The 25,842-nt window shown below is 39.4% G+C and overlaps 1 protein-coding gene across 2 annotated transcripts in view; it reads left to right on the top strand.

The window, feature by feature from the left end:
• The window catches only part of mtrr (5-methyltetrahydrofolate-homocysteine methyltransferase reductase), a 38,070-nt gene that overhangs the window by 7,998 nt on the left and 4,230 nt on the right, over positions 1–25,842 (top strand). For both annotated transcript variants that reach the window (XM_058376394.1, XM_058376395.1), the window contains 5 exons: positions 311–491; positions 3,229–3,271; positions 4,936–5,125; positions 6,182–6,300; positions 19,727–19,819. In XM_058376394.1, coding sequence (XP_058232377.1) covers positions 311–491; positions 3,229–3,271; positions 4,936–5,125; positions 6,182–6,300; positions 19,727–19,819 — 626 coding nt within the window. The remainder of the gene's footprint in view (positions 1–310; positions 492–3,228; positions 3,272–4,935; positions 5,126–6,181; positions 6,301–19,726; positions 19,820–25,842) is intronic.

The following is a 25,842-nucleotide window of genomic DNA, read 5'->3' as shown; positions in this document are numbered from 1 at the left end:
AGACCACACACCCTTGATGGGGACTGAGAAACACTGGCCTTCACTGGGATAAAGAATACAAAACAAATTTTTACCAGCTGATGTTGGAATAAAATTCAGATGATTCATATACATATAACAAAATATGATTCAATAGTCAAGCTGAATTTTTAAAAAATATTTTACTTCATTTTTTTTTTTTGTAAATGGAAGCATTGAGTTATGGTAGGTCACACCCCCTTTATTAGGAATTACAGGTGCATATGCCACGCCTCCTTCAATGGGGAAATTATTTTTGCCTATTTATTGTGCGTATGTTTGTGTGTTCCAGGCTTTTTTGCGATCTCTGGTGGACTACACACAGGAAACTCGAGAGAAAAGGCGTTTGCAGGAGTTGTGTAGTCGTGAGGGAGCTGCAGATTATGACAGATTTGTGAGAAACCCCAGCGCGTGTATACTGGACCTTCTGCGTGTTTTTCCATCCTGCATGCCTCCTCTCAGCCTCCTCATCGGTCAGTTAAAGCAGCATCACTGATTATCTCAGGGGTGATATCATAAGGGTCATTTTTCAGATGTCTAATGTTGTGATATTGAATATGTTTCTCCTTATCTCAGGGCTGTTCAAGTTCAAGATGAACGTTCTTGAGTCAAAAACATTCCTCATAGGTTGTACTGCTGTAGCTTATAAGTACAGGACATTATTTTGCTTTTGTACAGCTACAGCATGATGCGCCTGTAGTTATTAACATTCCAAGGATCTAGATTTCTGGAAAGATCATAAAGGTGCATATGAGACATCTTAATCTTTAGTGCATCTTAATGGGAAAAAAAACAACAACTAATGCAGCATTTAAGTGTGTGATGAACATGTGCCGTGTTAAATTGTTATTCAGTGTGTAATCACATTATATTGTGTATAATCTATTCAGAGCTGTGCAATATGTCCTTAAAAAGTGAAGTCACCTCACAGTGACGCTTCAGTGAGTAAGGAGTTTAGCAAATACATTTGTCCTCAATTCCTCCTGGCCTTATTTCCTTTCTCTGCATCCTTTCCTCTTGTCCTCAGAGGGAAGAGTTACACAGCAAAAGGAACAAGGAAACGAGGGGAATAAATTAGAATATTGGCATGCACCCTGGAGCAATAATGTCCCTAATATTCCAAGTTGTCCTTAAAAAAGTTGCGCCACAGCAAGGATCATTATTTTGTTTTAGCTATACACTAAAGACTTTTGGCTTTGAGATCAAATCAAGATGATGGATCAGAGTTTCAGTTTTTCTTTCTGGATTTTTACATCTAGACAATTTAGAACATGACACAATTTGTTTGATTTCACCCATTTTTTTCTTGTGATCAAAAATATTGGAGCGTGTTGAAGTGGTGGCTCAGTGTTTAAGTTGTTGGATTACTGAACCAGAAGGTTGTGAATTTGAATCCAATGACAACCAAGCTGCCACTGCTGGGCCCCTGAGCAAGGCCCTTAACCCTAAATTGCTCAGTTGTACAATGAATACGGGTATCTGCACAATGCCATAAATGTAAATGTGGTAAATGAGCATGTGACTGTCAGGTGTACCCTGTTAGACTGATGGATTGAACAGTCAATAGCTCTGAATGTTTTGGCTGTGAAGATGCCGGTGGATAAACCAAAATCAAGACCAGAGAGCTGTCTGTCTATGGAAGAAAAGCAAGCCATTTTGATGCTTAGAAAAGAGCATCAGTGATGAACAAAAACACTAAAGAATTGACTTTGCTGTTCCAATACATTTGGAGAGGATTGTATAGTTGTTTGCCAGTATAGATATCTGGAAGAGAGTGAGATACATGCATACTCAATTCGAAGTAACGAAAAACATGTATGGTGTTTTTTTTGTAGGAAACATAACACTTGCAGGTTTTGTTGGAAATGTCACTAGGTGGCAGTAAAATCACATGAAATCCAACTGGCTCCCTTGCTGCAGTTAAATATCCTTTTCTCTTGAGAACACAAATGATACATAGATAGGCATTATTTTTTATATACATTATCACCCATTTTTGATATACCAGAAACACTGGATTTGTTGGTGGGAGAACACCCTGGATGGGACAGCAGTCTATATACTGTACACACACTTATTGACCCCTACAAACAAATTACCAATATGGAAGCTTGAACCCTGCAGCTGTGAGACAGCATTGCTACTCGCTGTATCGCTGTGGCACAGAACAGTGAAAATCTTTTCTTCACATTTCCTAGCTTGTTAGGAGGCTGGAGTCAGAGTCACTGTCAGTCATGATATAGCATCCCTACAGCAGAGAAAGCTAAGGGCCTCAGTGGTACAGTAGCAGCTTGGCAGTGCTGGGAATTGAACTGATGACCTTCTGATCCGAAGCCCGAAGCTTTAATGCAACCAGTAGGCTGATGTGTCTGTGTAGATCTTACTGTCATGAGGACGAGCTGTGTTATTTTTATTAGGCTCAGCTCACAGTCCAGAGCAGAACAGACCAGATATGTAGCAGCTGCATGAAATGTATACTCTTTAAATCCAAAAACTTTTTTTCTTTTCTCCCTTTGTTTTTTCCTTTCAATGTCTGCAAGGCTGTTATAGCAAACAAGTACAAGAAACATACAGCCATTGTCCAAATTGCACATCTAAATCAATTTTAGTCTCTAAAACATGCTTAATGATGTGGTTTCTGTCATTGAATGACACAGTTATCTAGAAAACATTCGATACATAGATTTATTAAAATACAGAAATCTCATGTGGATTGACTTCCCTAATGAGCAAGCAAGAAGCTTGTGATGATGTGAGGACTGGAAACCATCATCTCCTGGTTGACTCCAGATAGTTGGAGTACACATCATCTTCTACAAGTGTATCTTATAAAGTCCAGCAGTACTCAGTGTATAGAAAGGATGCTTACACGTTAAAGGAACAACAAAGTCTGCAGTACTCATGAGAAAGTACTGAACAAGAGTGAGACTCGGGCATATATCTCTTTTGTGAAAAACCTTTGTTTGGGAGACCATGCAAAAATGTGAGTCAAAAGCTCCAAGAGGAAACACTTTAGATCCCTTTTGTAGTCAGCAGTGTGGTTTCACTACAAGGCCCAAGGCTTGGCTCTAGGCTTGAAAGCAGAATTTTGTGTTTGAAGTGATTTTAAAAGCACTGTCCTGAATATGATGCCTACAATAATGCGAAATGCCCTTAATTCCATCTCTATATGTCAGCATCTGTAACCTCCTGTCCTCTGCTTTATTGCAGAGCATTTACCGAAGCTGCAGCCGCGGGCGTACTCCGCCGCGAGGTAAGAAACACGCTAGTGACCACAATCAACTATATTATTTACTGCAGTATTCCCAGCCTTGTGCTCCAAAATATATTCTGCCGAGGTACGTGTCTGAGATGAAGTCTGTCCTTTTTAAAGGGTGGAATAATAAAGGGTTCTTTATTTGGGACACTTTTGAAAGATCATGTGGCCGCCTCAGAGGTGTCCTTATTCCTGTATTCGAACTGCTTTTTGCCTGCAAGTTACTCAGATGTTATTTTGAAAGAGAAAATCTGAATTGATAGACACACTTTTATAGAAATTCATTTATGCATGTTCTTTATTTTGAATTTCAGACCTGCCCTGTTTTGTGAAATTTAGTTTTTCACATTTTAGATTTTAATTTTAATTTAGATTTCTAAACATTAAAATATATAATAATTAATCACAATAATAACGTTGAAATTTAGATTTTTGCATTTCTTTCAGCATTGTTCTAACTCCATGATTCTTCACCTTCAGTAAAAGATGGACAAATATCGAAATGTGTAAATTTAAAGCATCAGTTTGGCCAAATGTCCACAGCATCCTACAGCCACTGCCTTTAAATTATATTGGAACATCCATGATGTTTTGAGTTACACAAAAAGTGAATATACTAATCAAAGTGTTAATATTTTCTAATATACACTGTATAGTTCTTAAAAACTACAGATTTTCCCGAAATATGTTTCGCTGATCGCAAACTGAACTATGTGTGAGTAGATGACACACAGCTAAGGTTTTAGACACCAGCAGGCAGCTTTATAACCGTCTCCTTACCCAACATGATTATGCAGAAACATACTTCCATTCATGAAAAAATATTCGTGTTTTTTTGAAATTTCAGATGTCAAAGTATGTTACGGGCAATTAAACCCAATTTTGGCCACGGCAGCATGCCAGAGCTTTTTTTGTTTTAGACCATCACACATATTACCACTGAAACCCCTTCTAACCTACAACTCTGCCTTCAGATCTTGGATCACATCTCGCACCCAATTCTTGCATGGAAAGATGCCAAACTATGGGCTGAGAAATTAGTGTGTGTTTGTCTCTTTAGAGTGTGTTTGTCCATTTTTGCATCATATAGTCTCAGAAATGACATAAGCAAAAGTTTTAGATTCTGAATAACTCCACAAAGCAGTTTAAGGCAAGTAAATTAGGCCTCCAGTTTGCCCAGTGCCAAACTGGTAGCTATAGACTTTTCTTACTTGGTGCCACTAGACACTTTGGAGAAAGAACAATGTTGTACACAAGGTTTTATTTATGGCTAAAATGTTCTTTTAATATAAGCCCATATTAGGTTTGACATTATTATTTAAGGCTATGTGAATCATTCTTAAAAGTTTGATATTCTTTGGGCTTCAATCCGACTTTGAACTCATTCATTCCTCTCATTGGAGGGTGAGGACGCTGCATTCCGAAGTGCCTGATGTGCTCATTTGTTTTCCGAGAGGCTCCACGTCTCCACTAATGCTTATGATGGAGTGTAATGATGCTGCTATGAGCTTTTTTTTTTTTCTGTCCACACCAACATTAGGCCACTGAAATATTAATGTCTGGTCAGCAGGGTTCCACACAAGTAGACTGAAAGATAATGATGTACAATGTACAAGAGGTCTAATGGTTCTGTCCTTATAACCTTGTGTGTTATTGTGCAGCTCCAGTCTGTGCCACCCTGGAAAGGTCTGCATTGTATTCAGCGTTGTGGGGTTTCCAGCATGTGCTGAGCATCAGCAGAGGACAGGATTGTGTACAGGCTGGCTAGCGGATCGTGTGTCGGCCATCATCGAGCCCTACGGGACCGAACAGGCTTCACGAGAGAGTGTAGATTTTGCTGCCTTGCCCAAGGTTAGTGCACTAGCACAGAACACCTCGATAGTGCATGAGACCGTGACAAATCCTTAAATGGGAGAGCAAAAATCTAACGGGATGATTCGCTTAATTCAAAGTAGGATTATTCTGCTGGATATTAGGACATCACAGTATTTACATAACACTATGCATGTACTGAATTTGTTGAGCGATAGGCATCCCAGGGTCTTATCAGTCTTAAAATTGATCATCTCACTCGTCTGCCTAAGCTTGCCACTACCTAATAAACCTATATTAATGTCACATTTGCCCCACAACTCCGTTGATGGAGTTTCAATTCCTACCTCAATTAAGCATGTACTCCCCATGTATCTGGGTTTTTCTCTGGGTACTCCAGTTTCCTTCCCAGTCCAAAGGCATATCTTATATATATATATATATATATATATATATATATATATATATATATATATATATATATTATATAGGCTGAATGATTGTGCCCTGTGAAGGTGGTGGAACCCCGCCCAGGGTGTCCACCTTATACCCCTAGTCCCTGGGCTCCCCACATGCTACTTGTTTAAGATTTTCTTCAGTGTCCGAGGTAAATGTTCTGACATGGAACTCATCAGGGCAGAGGGATATCCACTTTCCGGGTTACTGAAACATGTCGAGCTGCATTTTTTTTTTGTTTTATTATTTTTATATTTTGTTAAGACACAGTGAAGGAATTGCAACATTAAATGTAACAATAAACAGATAAAAAGTAAGTGGTGTCATTTTATATTGAATAAAAAACTTTCAGTGTTGACAAAGTTCAATAGTGTAAGTGGAATAAAACTTTGGGACCTGTAAATCTGTTTCATGGTGGCTGCATCATGTCACCCTGTAGTTTATTCCTTACTTAACATTTTCACATTTCTTCATCTCAGTGTACCATTGGGTCTCTGCACTATATCATCACACTGTCCAGTCCATGTAGATAGTGAAGAAATGTCAAATTCAATTATCATTCAGCTGCATTGTGTTACAGTGTGCAGTCTTCTAAAATAAAGCAAAACTCACAGTCATTAATATATTCTCTTCTCTCAGGTCCACATTCGTCCTCGTCTCAACAACACCTTCCACTTGCCCTCTGACCCCACAGTTCCCGTGGTGATGGTAGGACCAGGGTCAGGTGTTGCACCCTTTATAGGGTTCCTTCAGCAAAGGTAGAGCTTTCTCAAATATTTAATCTCTGTTCCTGTAATGGGTATTACGTTCCAAAACCACCCGCGATAAACGAAAATCCATGATACACGGACGCCACCCCCAAATGCTTTTTTTTTTTTATTGTTTATGCCATAAATGACCCTCCCACACTCTTTAAACACACACAGAAAACATTTGCAAGCATATAGCGAGATGAATTTTGGGTAAATTCGTATAAATATCACATTTATAGTGAGTACTGTATGTATGCATGTATGTATGTATGTTCCTTGCCAGAAGCCTTAGAAGGTGCAGAGCGTTTGGGCGACATAATAGGGCTTGCAGAAAAAACATAAAAATACAGCGTACACCGAACAAAACGAAACACTTGGGACAGTGACACACGAAAAACTGTGATACTGGAGAATTCTGCTTCCCTTTCCCCAACTGCACGCATAGCCAGCAGCCAATCACAGCTGTGATTAAAGAGAGAGAGAGTTCTAGCAAACGGTAACAACTGAGCTAACTAGAATGACCCCGGCTACTAATAAATGAGGAAATTACTAGCAGATAAGCCACTTGACACATAAATCTGGAATAACTTGTCAGTTTCTTAAATTCTCTGAATATAACTGACTCCTTGAAAGCACTATCCTTTCCTCATCTAACATTAATAGTCCCTGGCCAGTTTTCCTGCTTATGAGACACTGATTAGATACTCTGTATGTGTGTGTGTGTGTGTGTGAGAGAGTGTGTGTGTGTTTGTGGTGCCCTCTGAATACAGCCATCCAGGGTCTATTGTCGCCTTATGCTCAGAGATTCCCCAGGATAGGCTCAGGATCACCTGCAAGCGTGACCAGGATAGAGCAGTTACTGAAGATAAATGAATAAATTAATATTCATGAGCGTCCGTGTCACTCCCGTGACAGCACAAGCGAAAATATCATTTCTGAACGTTCACTAGTGGAAGTAGTCAAAGCCACATATTAATCTGAGCATCAGCAGAGTAAGTATAGAACATTTCATCATGTTAGTCAGACATGTAAAATGTACACTGGAAGAATATAGGGATTCAGAAGATGTGTGCTGGGATGAAATTTATTACATTTTCATGACAATAATTATGCTTTATAACAATTTATGAGATAATGCCAACACATCATTTTTCAGTTGGAGTGACAGTCTGGCATGATTTGCTACGTTTTCTGGAACATTCACCTGGTGAACAGGAATATAGGACAGGATGTCTTCACTTAGAAATAAATTAAAGCTGAAACTTTAGAAGTTGGCTAAAAAGAAACTTTCGAAGGTGTCCTTTTCATTAGGACTAAACTAGACATAAGGGTGGCGACGATATTCAATCTTGTTATTAAACTTATTTATGAAGATCCTTAAAAACAGCTAATTATTAGTCATGGCAAAGCCCTGAGAATTGTTTTTTTTTTTTTTTTTTAAACTACCTAATAAAAATTATTAGACTAACATTGGCTTGCTAGCAAACTTGTTTTTTTTTGTATTTGTAATTACACAATAACAGTAGGATTATATCATCTGTCAGATTGTTAATAGATTGTTTGTCTCACTTAATCACAGCTAATGTTAAAAAAAAACCGTCTGGTGCACGTTGCAGCAAGCATGCTAAGTAAAAGCGACCTTAGAAGACTGGAAAAGGAAAAAGTGCTCATGACAGCTGCATATCCTCTGCAAGGACGATTTATGTGTCATGCTTCAGAAGTGACTCTATGATTTTATATAAACTGAGCTGCCCATGTCATCTGGATGAAACAAATGTAACGTACTGCAGATCAACAGAGCAAATCTCTAACCACACACACTGTGCTGCCTGTCACAAACCTGTCACTGCATTTGTGGGTTAAAAATAAGCACTTTGTGTGTGTGTGTGTGTATGAGAGAGAGAGAGAGAGAGAGAGAGAGAGAGATAATGTGAGGTGTGTGTGATTGACTGTTGATATCACCTCTGTGGAAAACAACATAAAAGCTGAAGAATGGGGAATGGTGATGGATCTGGAACACACAACATAAAGCTATGCAACAAACAGCGATGCACTGTGTATTCTGACACCTTTCTGTCAGAACCAGCATTAACTTCTTCAGTAATTTGAGCAACATTAGCTTGTCTGTTGGATCGGATCACACGGACCAGTCTTCTGTCCTCACGTGCATCAGTAAGCCTTGGCCGCTCATGACCCTGTCACCGGTTCACCACTGTTCCTTCCTTGGGGCACTTTTGATAGATACTGACCACTGCAGACTGGGAACACCCCATAAGAGCTGCAGTTTTTGAGATGCTCTGATCCAGTCGTCTAGCCATCATAATTTGGCCCTTGTCAAACTCGCCCAAATTCTCATGCTTGCCCATTTTTCCTGCTTCTAACACATCACCATTGAGGACAAAATGTTTACTTGCTGCCTAATATATCCCACCCACTAACAGGTGCCATGATGAGGAGATCATCAGTGTTATTCACTTCACCTGTCAGTGCTCAAAATGTTATGCCCGATCGATGTGTACACCACCGATCTGTATTCATTTATTATAATCGTACATTTTTTATACATTTTTCCCCCTATTTTTATGTCACAAATAGTCAATGAGAGAAACTTGAATTTTATCCATAAATGCACTGGAAACAGAACGTGCTGCAAAACTTTGACCTTAAAATTTCAGTTCAGAAAAACTAAACAAACACTGATATTACTAATTACATAATTTATGTAAAAACATGATTTTTATTATATTAGGAACCCACACAAAGATTTGAAATAAATATTATTTTTCAACTGGCTCACACCTCCAAACTTAAAATTTTTAAATATAATATAGTATCTATAATTGTCAGTATTATGCTGGCTTAGTGTTTGGAGGCTCGGATTTTATGTCCAACCTGTGTGCATTAAGGTTGCATGTTCTCCCTGTGCTTAGACGCTCTGGTTTCCTCTCCCAGTTCAGACTTACATTGTAGCCTGACTAGCATCTTGAAATTATCCATAGTGATGTCTGTAATGGATGTGCGTGAGTGTGTGCCAGATTCTCCCCTGCTAAGAGTTAGCACCATGTCCAGAGTGTCCTGCCTTGTGCCTAGAGTCTCCTGACACGCACTTCAAGTTCCCAGTTACCCTGTGTATGATTAAATAGATAGTACAGCAAATAAGCTACTAAAGGTTGTGTTTACTTGTTGAATGATGCATTCATTAGTCAACTCGACTTGACCATGACAGGGAAAGAGGATAAGGAAAGCAAATGTACACTGTTAGTCTGAAAATATTTCCAGTCATCTGCCCAGTATGTAAAACTACACTTTTTAAAAGCCTTTGCTTTAATGAAATGCGAGACCTCACTCTGAAGTATAGATGTGTGTGCAAGATAGAACTCCTACTCACACCTGCTGCCATTATTTATTTGTCATTTAAAGCTTATTTCTTTTGTTATTTCTGCCATTTAACGCTAAAGACACTTGAAATAAAATCCTTGCACTGAGGCATAGTGAATTCTGTCCTGACCAGTTCTGTATGAAAGAGCGTATTTCTTGCTGCTGATTGTGCTTCACTGTCCACTCCCACACAGTTATTTTCGATTCAGATCAGCAGCGCATACCAGCTCATCGAGACCCCTTATCCAGACGCATTTCCAAATGCTGCTGAAGCTGGATTTGCAGAGGGTAGTTTAACTTACTGGGTTATTAAACCTTTGTTGTTGCTGTAAATACAGTATATCATTCTTAATTCAAGGAACGCTGGCCATTGAACTGTAAGTTGATGGATATGAGCTTCCATGCAGCACGCTCTCTGTCTCAGAGTAAGTGGTTTAGGCAGAACAGCTACATCATACGCAAATGCATTATTTTTGCATATTTATTATATAACAGTGTAACAAAAAATTGTGCCTGTGTGTGAGACTATTAATTGATGTACAGTGGAATATCGGCATACGAATGCCCTCCCTCATGAATGTTCGCCTTAAGAATTAAAATTAAGCAAGAAATCTCACACCTGCATTTCACACCTAGGCCTTCACTGGTGTCCTTCCTGAATGAATCCACCTCTATACCATCATTATGACGCCACGGCAATAGATACTAATCAACCGTTAAATAACAAAGTAAAAAAGAAATTAGTCTACAGTATTTCACACCTCACAAGGAATAGTCAATTTTATTACGGTTACTTTTCTCATAAAAGACATTCTTGATGATGTATGCAGCAAACTACAATCTCCAGAGGACGCATCATCCAAAATGAGACGCAGCGAATATAGAAACAAGGTATACGGGCATTTTGCTGCCTCTGACTACTCCAATCAGAGGACGGGAAATTGCTGACGTAATTGTATGCCTGCTAGATGGCCCCAGTGACGCCAACTCGAAATCTGATTGGTTAATGTAACAATTTCATTGCCACTTATTTTAAGCTACGGGCACATGCACTATTGATTCTGAAGGCCTTAAGGCAGATTTCTTTCACCCTGGAAATGCATGATGTCAGCCACTGGCTGAAATATGCTTGGATAAATACTCTTATCATAAATATACACTATTGGAAGCAGCACAACCAAGAGAAAAGCTATGAAATATAGAATATAGACTATTGGGAATAATTTAATACACATTCATGGAAAAATATATTAAATATAGTAATGTGCAAGTCAGTGATTCAGATCACTGCTATTTATGCCAGCAGAGAGGGCCTTGCTGGCTGTGTCCAATCCAAACTGAATGCTAGCTAAGTTGCGCGTCTGGGAGCCGTTCAAAACTTGTTTGCGGAAGCGGAAGCCAACCGAAATGAGTTTATGAATTTTACATAATTTTTTTCAGTCAGCAAAAGCCTTTGACATGCGTTCAAAAGCTATCACTTCTAAAAATCACATGTTTTTTTTAGCCCAAGATTGGTGGCACTACTTCCTGTGAGGACCCTTGACATGGAATGGTTGGCTTGGGTCAGTTCTGTGTAAGCAGCCATACAGTTTACATACGCTTCGTATTGGTAGTATTTTTGGATGGCTTGAACGGATTATCTGCATTTACATTATTTCTTAAGGGAAAATTCGTTTCGCAATACAATTTTTTTGCATGATGTTTAATAAGACGTAATAAGACTGGGTGACCCCTAGCAGCTACTAAAACACAGATAAACTTCAAACAAATAATCCATTACATGACTGGAGGAAGAATACTACCTCATACATTTAAATACTCTAAAATCTGAAAATGTACCCAGGGAATAGTGAAGTCAAGAAACACTTATTATTAATGTTAATCTGTTAATTAATGTGAAAACTGTTAATCATTTTATTTTACAGTCTAGCTCTAATCAGGCAAAGTCCACAATCATTATCACTCTAATTAATACTTTCTGCACACCATATATTGGTTTAACAGTTAATACTAGCGCAGTCTTAAAGTCACTTATCTGTAGGATTAATGTCCTGACTCTCCAAGTGCACCTTTAATTAGGCATTTGATTAGTGTCCTGTTAGCGATCAGTTCCACAAAGATTTAGCATTTCTGTAATTAATTGCTAATGTGAATCATTTTGTTGGTTTAAGGTAATAATAGTGAATAAACTTTAAGACGTAAACCCCAAGTACTTGAAAACTGACTGACACTATACACAGTTCTACAGGTCTAAATAAATTTTCTAAAGTAATTCTGCTTTCATGAAGAAAATACTATATAATAAAATACTGAAAAGTTTCACAGCATCATAATAATTACTATATTTAAAAAAAAATTAAAATCAAGCCAGAATTTGTTTTTGTGTTTTATATGTTCTTTTCTAATAATATATTTATAATATATATAATATATAATATATAATATATATAATATATAATATAACCCCCTCTGCTCCATGGGCTCTGCATCATGCCCGACCTTCTGCACCTGACCCCAACCTCCAAAGCTGGGATATGCAAAGAAAGTATTTCCCTGTGCTATAATGTGTATGTGACCATAATAAAGGCGTCTTTTTTTTCTATTAAATTTAGGTAACTGGGGTGCAGCTGTCTAAGGAAACAGGCTGCTATTGTTGTTCCTGTCTTCTTGGAGAGCATGAAATATTTCTTCTGTATCTGAAGATAAATTTCCAGGCATTCTGACTGATGATGTTTTTATTAGAAACAATGGTCAATAAGTTAACAAACTACAAACATTTCTTAAACTTCTTTTTTCTACGGACCCTACTGTAGTTAGAACAAATGCATAACTTAAAATGTAGGTTAGACGATGTTTGACTTGTGTTCCTAAGATGGAAGAGTCACAGATCATTTCTGATTAATCACCTTCAATAACCCTATGATGTTATTTTAATGGGTGTGGTTTCTCCCAGAATAGCCCTGCCCCCATCCACAAATCAATGCATAATCTGATGAGGATTAAAATGATGGCTCTGGTTTTCTTAGTTTATCAGACTTGAAATGAAATTGTCACATATACATTACAGCACAGTGAAATTCTTTCTTTGCATATCCCATCCTTGGAGGGTGGGGTCAGAGCGCAAGGTCAGCCATGATACAGCGCCCCTGAAGCACAGAGGGTTAAGAGCCCTGCTCAAGAGCCCAACAGTGTCGCTTGAACCCCTGATCTTCCGGTCAACGACCCAGAGCCTTAACCACTTGAGCCACAGACAGTTTGAACATTTCTGGAAGATTTTAGAGCAAAACCATGCTCTCCACCACTATCATCACAACACCAACTGAGGCGGTATCTTTTGGACAGTGTTCATCTCTCCAGTACTGTTCCTCTCTACATAGCTGAGCGGTGTGGAATCTATACACGATTTTTCAGATTGCTTTCACAGCTTAAAAAAAAAAAAAAACACAATACAAAGCTGAGCCGTTGTCACAGTTGTAGCCAACAGAGCACCATTTCAAGTTCCACCTCGCTGTGCTAGAGCTCTCATTTATAAACATGCTCCGCGAACAGGAACCAGGAACAACGATTTAGCCAGGCACCTGCTGTCCATCTGTCCTCATGCACCACTCAGTTGTCTCGCCAAACTGTGAATTCCGCCTTGTTTAAAAGCTATTAGCTTCAGGTCTCTCCTGAACACAGACACCTTTGATGCTTGTTGTCTATAAAAGATACCATTCAGTCAGCAGGGCAAAAGGAAACCCAAAGCTCCCTCTTTCACAGTAAAACAGCATGGGACCCTTCGATCATCCCCACCATGAATCGATGGCTGGTAGCATGAAATCGGAGACACATTGTGCAGCTTAGGACGAGAGAGAGCGAAGAAAGAAAGAAACTGAAAAGGTCACCACACACCAAAATCTATGTGGCGCATCAGCGAGGAGCCGTGTTAGACGAGTCATGATTCAGAGCTAAAACAGAGAAACAAAAGCAAAGAGCTGAACTAAAATATCCAATTATTCTTGAAACCCCGTAATACAACGCAGCAGGTACAAAATACCCATAATTCACTGTGCTGCTGTGACATCTAAAGATATCACATTGCCTAAACATTTAATGTGTCTGGATTGGGACACTCCTGCAGTGGAGTGATGAAGATTTAAAATGTAGCCAGATTAGTGAATAGTTTGTGTTGTTTGGGACACGTCCACAGCGGACTGATTCTTCAAAGATGATTGTGGTGGTATTCATGTAAGCTTTATAGTAAATAGAATGTGTAGTTTAGGATGCAGCCACACTGGTCTGATGATGGGAAGACACCTGCATTAGTGCTTTATTGACTTTATAGCAAATAGGGTTTGTGATTTAGGAAATGTCCATAGTAGCCTGACGAGAAGAGCTGTTTGTGATGGTGTGTATATGATTTGTATAGAAAAAAGTCACAGTTTGGGACACGTCCATAGTGTACTGATGATGGGAAAACACTTGTAATGGTCTGTATGTGTCCTAGATAGCAAATAGGGTGTGTAGTTTGGGACACATCCAGAATGTGCTGATGATGGAAGACACTTGTAATGATGCTTTTGTGACCTATAAAATAAGTAGGGTGTGTAGTTTGGGACACGTCCATAGTGGTCTGATGATGGGAAAACACTTGGAATGGTCTGTATGTGTCCTACATAGTAAATAGTGTGTGTAGTTTGTGACACGTCCACAGTATATCGATGATAGGAAAACACTTGCAATGGGCTGTAGCTGTCCTACACAGTAAATAGGGTGTGTAGTTTGTGACACATCCGCAGTGTATCAATGATAGGAAAACACAATGGTCTGTATGTGTCCTACATAGTAAATAGTGTGTGTTGTTTGTGACACGTCCACAGTGTATCGATGATAGGAAAACACAATGGTCTGTATGTGTCCTACATAGTAAATAGTGTGTGTCGTTTGTGACACGTCCACAGTGTATCGATGATAGGAAAACACAATGGTCTGAATGTGTCCTACACAGTAAATAGTGTGTATCGTTTGTGACACGTCCACAGTATATCGATGATAGGAAAACACAATGGTCTGTATGTGTCCTACATAGTAAATAGTGTGTGTCGTTTGTGACACGTCCACAGTATATCGATGATAGGAAAACACTTGCAATGGGCTGTAGCTGTCCTACACAGTAAATAGGGTGTGTAGTTTGTGACACATTCACAGTGCAGTGATGATGAGAAGACAGTTGTAATAGTTCTTTTGTGATCTACAAAATAAATAGGGTTACAAAAGTTAATGTGTCTGGATTGGAGTGTAGTTTGGGACGCATCCATAGTGCACTGATGACAAGAAAACGCTTGCAATGGACTTTATGTGTCCTACATATTAAATAGGGTGTTTCGTTTGGGACACATACACAGTTCACTGATGATGAGAAGACCTTTGCAATGCTGTTTATGTGGCTGTTACACTAAATAGGGATTTGATTGAAGACACAGCCACAGTAGACTGATAAGGGCGACGGGGTTTCAATGGCCTACACAGTTTGAGGTGGCCAAATCGCTAGCCTGGGTGAGGCAGAATTCAGGTCCATGTTATTAGTTTATTCATTTAATCTTGTTATGTGAGGGGCAAACATCACATCTGAGGTGTTTGCCAACAATTTGCTGATTTTTGCCAACACTATGTGCTAATCAAACACTTTATCAGGAGAAGATAAGGACTATGATTACACAGTTGTTCCCTCACCATGAATTTATACACTACTGCTTTTTAGTCTTGTTAATTAGATTTCTGGGCAACCAAAGCATGGGACTGGGCAGGATGCTGGAGCTTGTACTTGCCTGGTGGGCTAGCTCATTAATGTGCCCACCCCTGACAGTGAAACAGGAGTGATTTGGAATATATCCATAGTGTTTATGTGATTAAATGTTTAACAAATCATGGAGTAAGCCAAATTTATTTCTGTTCTCTGGATGATGGTCAGTCTCTTGTGATGGTGTTTATTTGGCATTTATAAGATATATGGTCTGTAGTTTGGGACATAGCTGTGATGGCTGTTTCCATGCTCTATACAGTGAACAGTGTTTGATTTAGGACGCATCCATAGAGCTTGCGACCGAATATTGAATCAAGCATGCATTAAATAATATCCATTACAGAAAACGAGTCATTCCGTGCTACATAATGCTGATGTTTTCAGTGTAGGAAACAACAGGAAGTGATTAGGGTAAGCCTGCATTACGCTTTCAAGCCAGGCGAGTCACGTGACCAGCCGTTATAGCTATGCTCATCAGCCTATACCTATAAAAATAAGGTTGGAATATCAAATTGCACAAGCGCTCCAATCTCCTAGGCGCTAGAGGAGTGTTAGCATGCAGGGCACATAACCCCTCTACAGAGGTAAAGAGGGAGGATGATAACATATCATGATGCTCAGAAAAAGGTAATGCGTGGGTGTGATGGCTCTCATCCCAGTCATGACCTCCAGTGGTGTCGTTTGTCTGATTTTCTTTCTAAGAGGTGCACGGTATCCATCTCCTGTGTTGCAGAACACCTGATTTGTATTCCGGATAAGGCAGGTCCAGTCTGCATTACTTGTTGTTAAAACAGAATTCAGGTTTTTCCATATTGGTATGGATCCTAGTGGACAGTGCGAGTCCACATTAAAGCTGGGTTATTGAAAGCTGTGTTGTGATCAAATGCTAATATCATAACTTCTCCAGCAAGACATCATGCTCAGTTTTTATTTTATTTTGATACAAACCTGTACCATTTTTTTTTGCAGAGAAATCAATTAAAAGTCCCTGAGTAGTGATGCCATGTTAAGGACAAAAATATCTGTTGTTTGCAGGATTGCGTATGTTCTTCACCGAGAACTGCAAGGATTTCTTTTGTGTTTTCAGAGTATATATTGTTAATCCAAACCAAGACAACCAAAACATGTTCTATCTTTTTGCACTGGAGGCTAACATTATCCAACATCTTATGTAACACTAATAACTCAATTTGGAGTTTCACATGTGCTCCACGTGTCCATCTGGGCTTTCTCTATGTTGTCCAGTTTCCTCCCAAAACATGCCAATAGGTTGATTGACTCTGCACTTGGTCAGTTTGCCTTGCTATGTGTTCCTGATGGTCTGAAGTGGGCTTATCTGAGCTGTATTCCCGCCTTGGCCCAGTGTTCCCAGAGGATACTCTGGATCCTTTGAGACCCTGACCAGCTTAAGCGATTACTGAAGATGAATGAATAAATCAGTACTCTGTTATATTTGTTATTCAATTATTATTATCAACTAAAGGGCACTGTTTTGTTGTAAATAGTGAACGGTAAGAATTTTTTTGTGCTCATTGATGAAATAATAGTAATAGTGTTGGACTCTGACTTTTGTGTAGCCCAGCTCAGCAATCCCCTAGTATGTAGACCTGGATGTAATGGGTCAATAAAGACTGCATATGAAATGAAGCAGCACAGATTGCTTTTTCTTGAGGAGCAATCCTCTTTTTTCCCCCATCAGTCAGTCCTGCTCTGATTTGGTTCATTACTTTTCTAATTGTAATTAGACCGAGCCTTCTGTGCATGCAGCTGACGCTTGGATCATAACAATGTGTTTAATTCAACCTGCATTAGTATTGCTATGAGGCATGCAACAGACACTGACTGCTAATCAATTACACCATCTATCTGTAATTTCTTTCTGGACACATTCATATTTTGTCGCTGTTCCGAAGCCAAATGGAGGTCATCGTTATTTTGGGTTAAGTTTGAAGTCTCATAATTCTGTCCTGAAGACAAGAGTTTCATAAAAGACTGAAAAGAATTGTGGGTAAAAAGCGTAATATGGAGTTTTGCTATGATTGTGTGAACTCGAAAGGCCATATCACATTAATCTGTTCTTATCTTGGAAACAGTCGAAATAAGTATTTTGGTAACCCTACATGAAACTAGTGCATGCTTTCATAGCTTAAATAGAACTATAGGATAAAATGTACGGAGAAAGGATTAATTGGGGAGATGCAGGTAGCAAGAATTGTCTGAGTTATCGTGCAAAGAAACAGCTGTCTGTTTTTTCTGTCTGGTTATGACTTGCCAAATAATTTTTTACAGAAGCAATATTATTGTTTTTACACTCTCATTGGCTGTTGCTCGTTGCTGCTTGTCGTACAGATCCTCACACTACTGCTAAGATTCATCACCCCAAATTTCAAACATGCTTAGCAGAGCATTTGCAACAGCTCCCAGACAGAAAATTGCATCGCTGAGCTGCTCACACTACATGAGCGGTCACCACAGGGATGCACAGTGATTTGTTGCTGCGCTTTTTGCTGGGGTTAGAAGAAGAACAAGCCTTTATTTTACAGAACAGTGAAACTCTTTTCTTCACATATTCCAGCTTGTTAGGAAGTTAGGGTCAGAACAGGGTCGGTTATGATACAGCACCCTGGAGCACAATGGGCCTTGCTCAACAGACCAACAGTGGCAGTGCTGGGTCTTGAACCCCTTACCTTCTGATCAGTAACCAGAAGCGTTAACTGTTGACCAACCACTGCCCATGCCCGACCTTGGGGTGGTTGGAGGACCCCAAAATTTGTCTGTGACAGGAAATTCAAGCTACCACTACTTCCACTGCTTTTTAAAATGACTAATATAAAGTTGCTTTATAGTAATCTTGCTGAACTCCTGAAGCAGTATAGCTCATCTAAGGAGAATTCTATAAGTCTCAGGTCCGCTCAGGTCAGAATTCAAGCTACATTGCATTCCAAAGCCATCTAAGATGACAGATTTAAGATTGTCTTTCATTATCTTCCTGAAGCAGTCTATAGCTCATCTAAAGAATTCGTCTCAGGTCAGCCAGTGGAGGAAAAAAAAAAGTTTTCTTGTATATTTCCCCTTAACTAAGAAATAGGAAAGTGTTCCAGGCAATATTAAGAACATAATAGAAGGTTGGGGGAAGTCTGCCTGATTATTAATACAATCAAGAAATTAATTGTGTTTTAACTTCAAACTTTTCTAATCTCAGCTACTGCTGTGTAGGAGAATAAGAGTAAAACTGCAGTTACGTCACAGAGACAAATTGCATGGCTTAATAGCATGCTCTACCACATATGGCGGTCTATTATTTCTGTCTAGTACCTCGATTTCTGCTACAAACCTCCAGGAACTCGTCGGTCAAATACACATTATATTGTGCACAGTACCCAATTTGACACACACATGAACATCAGTTTCTAGAATAAAAAAAAAATCAATGCATGGTGATGTGTCGTGTGTTGTGTTTGGATGTCTTGACCCAATACCGGTACTCTTATCTCCTCAAAGCCATCAGGCATGAGCAGGTGTGTGAGCAGATAGTGCCTGCTGCTTTTGTGCCACCTCAGTCACAGGCATTCTGGGAAGGGAGCCAGACCTTCTGGAGGAATCATTCTTAAAGATGCCTTCTGGTCTTACTTCATTCCCAGTTCTGTTCAGCGGTTAAATGCCCTTAAACTGTAGAGCGATAGGAGTGAAATGAAACGCCGTATGCCAGGTGGAGTAAGCATAGAAGACATTAAGTGAAAGGCAGTATGGGACGCTTATTATATTCCAATTTAATTCGGTATCACAGTGTTTAACACGCTCAATAACACTTCAGAATGTTTCATCGGGGGAGGCTGAGCAGGAAGGTAATGTTTTCGGACAGCTTTTTTGTCTTGCTGCCGAGATGAAGTCAGTCCTATTTAGAAGGCAGTAAAAAAAATTTTTCTAAGCGTTCCAGTTTTGTCCGAGAAAGCAGTCCTGTAGTTCTGGTCGAGACACCAGACGAGACTTCTAAGAAAGTCTGAAATTATGCGTTATAAAAATATATCCGCACATACATAACTTTAAAATTACTATATTAATCTTACATTGTGCTTTAATCACGTTAATGCAAGTTAATGTCCATGTGTGCTGCAGATGGTAGTATAAAAGTTCCACCAAGTCGAAATCCCCATAAGGTCTTTGCTTTTAATCCGCAAAGTACAAAAATGAGTTTTGCTTACTCATGCATTTTTTTTTATTTATTTTTTTTAAAGCAAACGTTATTAGTGCTGATGTGATGTTGCTTTACAGGGAAAAGGAGCGAGAGAGAAATCAGGACAGTGCTTTCGGTGAGACTTGGCTTTTCTTCGGCTGCAGACATAAAGACAGAGATTTCATCTTCAGGTGTGTGCTTTTTATCACTCGCACTTCACACACACACACACAGACACAATAAGGACAGGAAGACAGAGACTTTTATGCTCGATACATAACCACACGTGCACACACACACACACACAGACAAAATAAGGATAGAAAGAAAGAGAATTTTATGCTCTGTACACAGACACGCACACACTAAAGACAGAGATTACTTCCTTTGTGTGTTAACGTGTGTACATAACGTCTCTGTGTGTGTGTGTTTTGCACGGTTGTTGAAGTCAGAAGTTTGCATCTCGAGATTTGTGTCCTGAAAAATGTAAATGTATCTCAATTTTATAATTTATCTACAAAACCCAGAATCCCACAGCGGGTGTATCTTTCGAGAGCACAACAATCTACACCATACAGCAAAGTCAGCAGTTTGAAATGGAATTTCGCCAGATTTGATTTGAAGAAGAAAACCTAACATCTGGCACAGAACTAACAGATGTGTCAGGAACTATTACAACTGAGTAGACGATTTCTTTCTCCTTAAGTTTCCTCATCTCACTGCTGCTAGAACAACTAGCGCTAATAACTAATGTATTTGTGACCACTGCTGAAGTGTCTCGCTACTGGAACTGAGAAATCATTCATTTTTCTAATACAAAGCTCTACTGCCTCAGCCAATCATCAATCATGATGTGGTGCTAATCGCATGTCTTTTTGTATAAGCAGTGATGGGGTCAAGCCCCGATCCTTTAAGGACCATTAAGCTTTTATTTATTATTCAGCCACTGAATCTGGTAGAATTAGGGTTTCAGTGGCTCTGTTAGTAAATCTCTATGTAGCATGTCTTGAACAGCTACAGTAGTGTAGATATTATTAGACAAAGTCTTATTTCACTTCTGCAAGCTTGACTTTGACGGTTTTGTCTCATCTGTTGAAGATTACTGGGAACACAAGTTTAGTCGCACTACCATCTTAAAGTGTTTTGAAGGGTTTTTTTTTTAGTATTTGGATGGTAAGTATTCTCTAAAGGGATTGTCTCTGTGTTTGGGGATATGTTATAAATCAGTTTATCAGTAGGATATGCACTGGCATGTATGACTTCTTAGGAAATCCACAATTTCTTTAAATGTCCTTTAAATCTCAGTGTTTTGGATTGGATTTGACTTATTGTGAATACAAGCCAAAAGAATAACTCACTGTAGAGCACTAGATCTTCATAGCTGATCGCCGAGTTCACAGTAAAGCAATGTGTGATGTTCCACCCATCCTAGAGATTGATAAAGTGAGTAAATGTGCAGAGGTTTTTATTCAATGGAATTCTGTATTAAAAAAAAAAATACTAAAATGATACTGCTCATTCGGTCTGGCTTGGTTTTGACACTAAAATTAAGCAATTTATTTTTCTCCACCATGGAGAATGGGATTGTATTATTAATGGCGCAAACACCCAAAAAAAGAAAAAGTTAGAATTTCACTAGCACTTGCCACACAGCAAGGTGGCACAGCAGGCAGCGTTGCCTCCTCAGAAGTCTGGTTCAGTCCTGACTTCTTAATGTTTCCATGTTTCCTCCCACCTCCCAAAAACATGCCAGTAGGTGCCACTAAATTGCCCCTATGTGTGCATGAGTGTGTGAATGTAGTGCAATGGACTGGCGTCCTATCCAGGGTGTAATCACTCTCCCGTCTCACACCCACTGTTCCCAGGATGGGGTTCAGCTTCAGTATGAGCGTGACCAGGATAAAGCAGTTACCCAAAATGAATGAATAAACTGAGCTCACTTTCTTGTCAGACCCCTAAACTACAAGACCATGCATTACAAAGAGATGTTTCTAACTGTGTTATGGAATATATTCAAGAGCACAGAATTTCTCATAAATAAATAAATTAATGAAATGACTCATTACCCCTGAAGTTATCTCAAGAAATTTACTTAAGAACTATGTGAAATATAATCAGTTAAATGCCAAATGCATTATGTTCCACTAGGAGATGCCCTAGTACTACACAATACTGCTTCAAATTTGTCCAAAATAAGTAATTATGGTGCCTATGGAAAATGACTCAGGCGTAAACCCACTGCCCAAAAATACTGCCTACTTTGAAGTAAAAGTTATCTTACTTCAAAGCGTCTGTGCTAATAAAATAGTATCCACCAAGTACATCACTATGTTCAAGAACCAGTTATAGGCACATGTGTAGTGCACGTGTGTTATGGATCGATGTTGTCGCTTTCCCTCCCTCTGCTCAGCATGATGAAGAAGGAGAGTTGCTCTCTGAGTTAATGTGCATTAATCAAGTCTAACCCCTATTAGCAATGCATCACACATACACAATACAGCCCTGAACGTTTGCCCACATGGTACAGTCTATTGAATTAATCAACTTCATCTGTATTAAGTTGATTGTCTTCCTTTTTTTTAAAATGATAAACATCCAGTCTCGCAGCTCCGGGGTTCCTAAGCTTGGGCTACTATCTGTATGGATTCCCATGTTTTCTCAGGAGACTTTCCTACTGGATGTTTAGTTTGAAACAGAGCACGGGTTGCATGAATAATGTGAAAGCAGATAGTTACGCAGAACAGGAAACACACTGCGGTACAGAACCCGAGATTACCCACAGGAGGTGGTGTGAGTTCAGCTGCACTGGAACTGTGGGGTGATTCTTGTGAATGTGAACGCAACTCCACACTTGTTCAGGAAGTAAAGTAACCTGGACATGTGTTTTAGCCCAGGACGACATCATTAGTTTCCACATCACAGAAGTGGTGAGGCGGGGGTGGTGGTAGCTCATGTGGGTAAGGCTCTGGATTGTTGATCAGAAGATCAGGGAACTGCCATGCTGCCACCGTTGGGCTCCTGAGCAAGGCCCCTGACCTCCCATGCATCATGGCTGTCCCTGTGCTCTGACCCCAACCTTCAAAGATGGGATCTGTGAAGAAAGAATTTCACTGTGCAGTAATGTATATGTGACAAATAAATGCAACTTAACTTAATAGCACTGAAAAAATATAGAGTTGCTTTTTGTTCTCCAAGTGAGTCTGAAATCAGGCAAACACTGCAGGAGGTGCTGGAAACAATAGCAATCGGATTTGGACCACAGCAACCATGCCCAGTGTGAAAATAACCTCAGTGTCTGCGTGGGTTTGCTTTAGGTTCTCCAGTTTCCTCCTACCTTCCAAAAAGGTGCCTGGAGGTGGATTGTTGAAAATTGCTTGTGACTGTGTGTGCATGAGCCCTGTGATGGAGTGGTGTCTCATCTAAGTGTCATGCCTAGCATTCCTGAGGCTCTGGATCCGTCACAACCCTGACCAGGATGTTGTTATAACAGAAAACTAAGTTGTCTAAGAAAGACATCTCCTGCTCATCTGGCACTATTTGACATATATTCAACAAACAAAACATTATATATTCATATGCATTTTGTTCATGGTTCCCAAGGACAGCTCATAAATGGCATTGTACACTACTAAACTTCTACCTGGTGTAATGTGTAAATGTGTTTTATTCAATGTGCTATTTATTAAAAATGAAAAGCTGACAGCCTCTAATGGCCACTAGTGGATGCTTTCTAAATTAGTGTGATTTGAAAATGTAATATCTACACATGCCTACTCTAATCTTAGATTAAAAGCAAAGCCACATTCTTATCCCTGCAGCTCACCGAAGGAAAAAAGCAACCTACAATAATTCCTAATCACTACGGTATAAAAGGGGTCAGTCTGACCTTCTGTGCATTCCCTTGGGTTTCTTAGGCAGACAATACATTAAAAGAGCAGATTTTCATGCTTGCTGATTGCTTAAGTGGGTTTTCTCTGTAAACACTTAGCATTTTAGGTCAGCTGAGGATCTGGACCTGAGAAAATCTGACCATACTAATGCATACTCTAGATGTTAAGCCCTATAGACAATCCTACTTAAAAACTCCTGTGTTGTGGAGAACACAGTCCTATGTTTTGATGCCTCTTCTTCTTCTTTGTTTTTAAAATTTGTAAAAACTAAGTTAATCCTAATTTTGTCCTAATTTGGTCCTGCCCACTAGGTTGTATGTGCACGTTTTCACATGACAGGCTTCCACTGAGACATATGCAGTTTTGCCATATTGATCACAGTTGGTATCAGACATCTTTAAGGTGTTTTGTATTGATTAGACATGTGCTGATTATCGACTTGTACATAGGCAGTCACAAAATCCAATATTGGTTTTAGATTATTTCTGCCCATTCAGGTAGAGGTTGCCTAAATAGGCAGCATTTTTGCATATGATTTGCTTCCAAATTTCCAAAGGCTTTTTGGTTAGTTTTGTTGGTTAGTTGGGCAATTGTTAGGTGATTGTTAGGGTAGTTAATGGGATGGTTTGTTGGTTGGTAGGGTAGTTTCTTGGCTTTTAAATTGGCTGGTAGGTTGGTAGGTTGGATGGGTAGAGGGATAAATAGATGTTTGGATGGTTGTATGTGGTAGTGTAGTGGTTAAGGTATATTACTAACAATCAGAAGGTCGTGAGTTTGAATCCTATGTCCACCAAGCTACCACTGCTGGGCCTTTTTCGCAAGGCCCTTAACCCCAATTGCTCAGTTGTATAAAAAATAAGATTAAAAAAAGTAAGTTCTTGTAAGACTCTAGATAAGGGTGTCTGTCAAATGCCGGATCAATTAAGTTCAGATTGGTGCAAAAGTATATCTAAAAAAAAAAAAAGATTTAGACAAGAGTATAAAAGTATTAGACAAGAACAAACACTTCTTCAGACATACAGTAGACATGAACTGTGTTTTGTGCAGTTTGGGAAAACCAATGATGAAAGTTTAACATTTTCTACTCCTCTGAAATTGAACTGAACACATTTTTTTGACCAAGTAGCATTTTAAAATCCGGTTTCTGCTAAAAGTAGAAAAAAAAAATGGATAAAGAAAACTATAACGCAGGAGCAGCTTGGAATTTTTTAAAAAACCTGATTACAAACTGAATTGATTAGGCTTATGTCTGTTTCGCTATGGTGCTTCATTATACAACAAGCTGATCAAAGTGTGCGTAAATTACACACAACTAGCCAGGTTTCAGAGATCTTTTAGTATACTGACTGCAATTACTGATGCATCTCTTACACTGGCTCCTTTCCCAACATGACCTTTGCAGAAGGATAGCCCAGGCAAGATTAAAAAAAGTAAATAGAAAACATTTCAACTTGTTTTCGTGAATGCATATTATAAAATATATATATATGTGTATATATATATATATATATATATATGTATATATATATATATATATTTATATATATATATATATATATATATATACATATATATATATATACACACTATATTGCTAAAAGTATTCGCTCACCCATCCAAATAATCAGAATCAGGTGTTCCAATCACTTCCATGGCCACAGGTGTATAAAATCAAGCACCTAGGCATGCAGACTGTTTTTACAAACATTTGTGAAAGAATGGGTCGCTCTCAGGAGCTCAGTGAATTCCAGCGTGGAACTGTGGTAGGATGCCACCTGTGCAACAAATCCAGTCGTGAAATTTCCTCGCTCCTAAATATTCCACAGTCAACTGTCAGCTGTATTATAAGAACGTGGAAGTGTTTGGGAACGACAGCAACTCAGCCACGAAGTGGTAGGCCACGTAAACTGCCGGGGTCAGCGGATGCTGAGGCGCATAGTGCGAAGAGGTCGCCAACTTTCTGCAGAGTCAATCGCTACAGACCTCCAAACTTCATGTGGCCTTCAGATTAGCTCAAGAACAGTGCGCAGAGAGCTTCATGGAATGGGTTTCCATGGCCGAGCAGCTGCATCCAAGCCATACATCACCAAGTGCAATGCAAAGCGTCGGATGCAGTGGTGTAAAGCACGCCGCCACTGGACTCTAGAGCAGTGGAGACACGTTCTCTGGAGTGACGAATCGCACTTCTCCATCTGGCAATCTGATGGACGAGTCTGGGTTTGGCGGTTGCCAGGAGAACGGTACTTGTCTGACTGCATTGTGCCAAGTGTAAAGTTTGGTGGAGGGTGGATTATGGTGTGGGGTTGTTTTTCAGGAGCTGGGCT

This window comes from Hemibagrus wyckioides, linkage group LG23 (genome assembly GCF_019097595.1).
Source record: "Hemibagrus wyckioides isolate EC202008001 linkage group LG23, SWU_Hwy_1.0, whole genome shotgun sequence".
NCBI lineage: Eukaryota > Metazoa > Chordata > Actinopteri > Siluriformes > Bagridae > Hemibagrus > Hemibagrus wyckioides.
The sequence above is the reverse complement of the archived record's forward strand: the minus strand, read 5'-3'. Positions and strand labels throughout refer to the sequence as shown.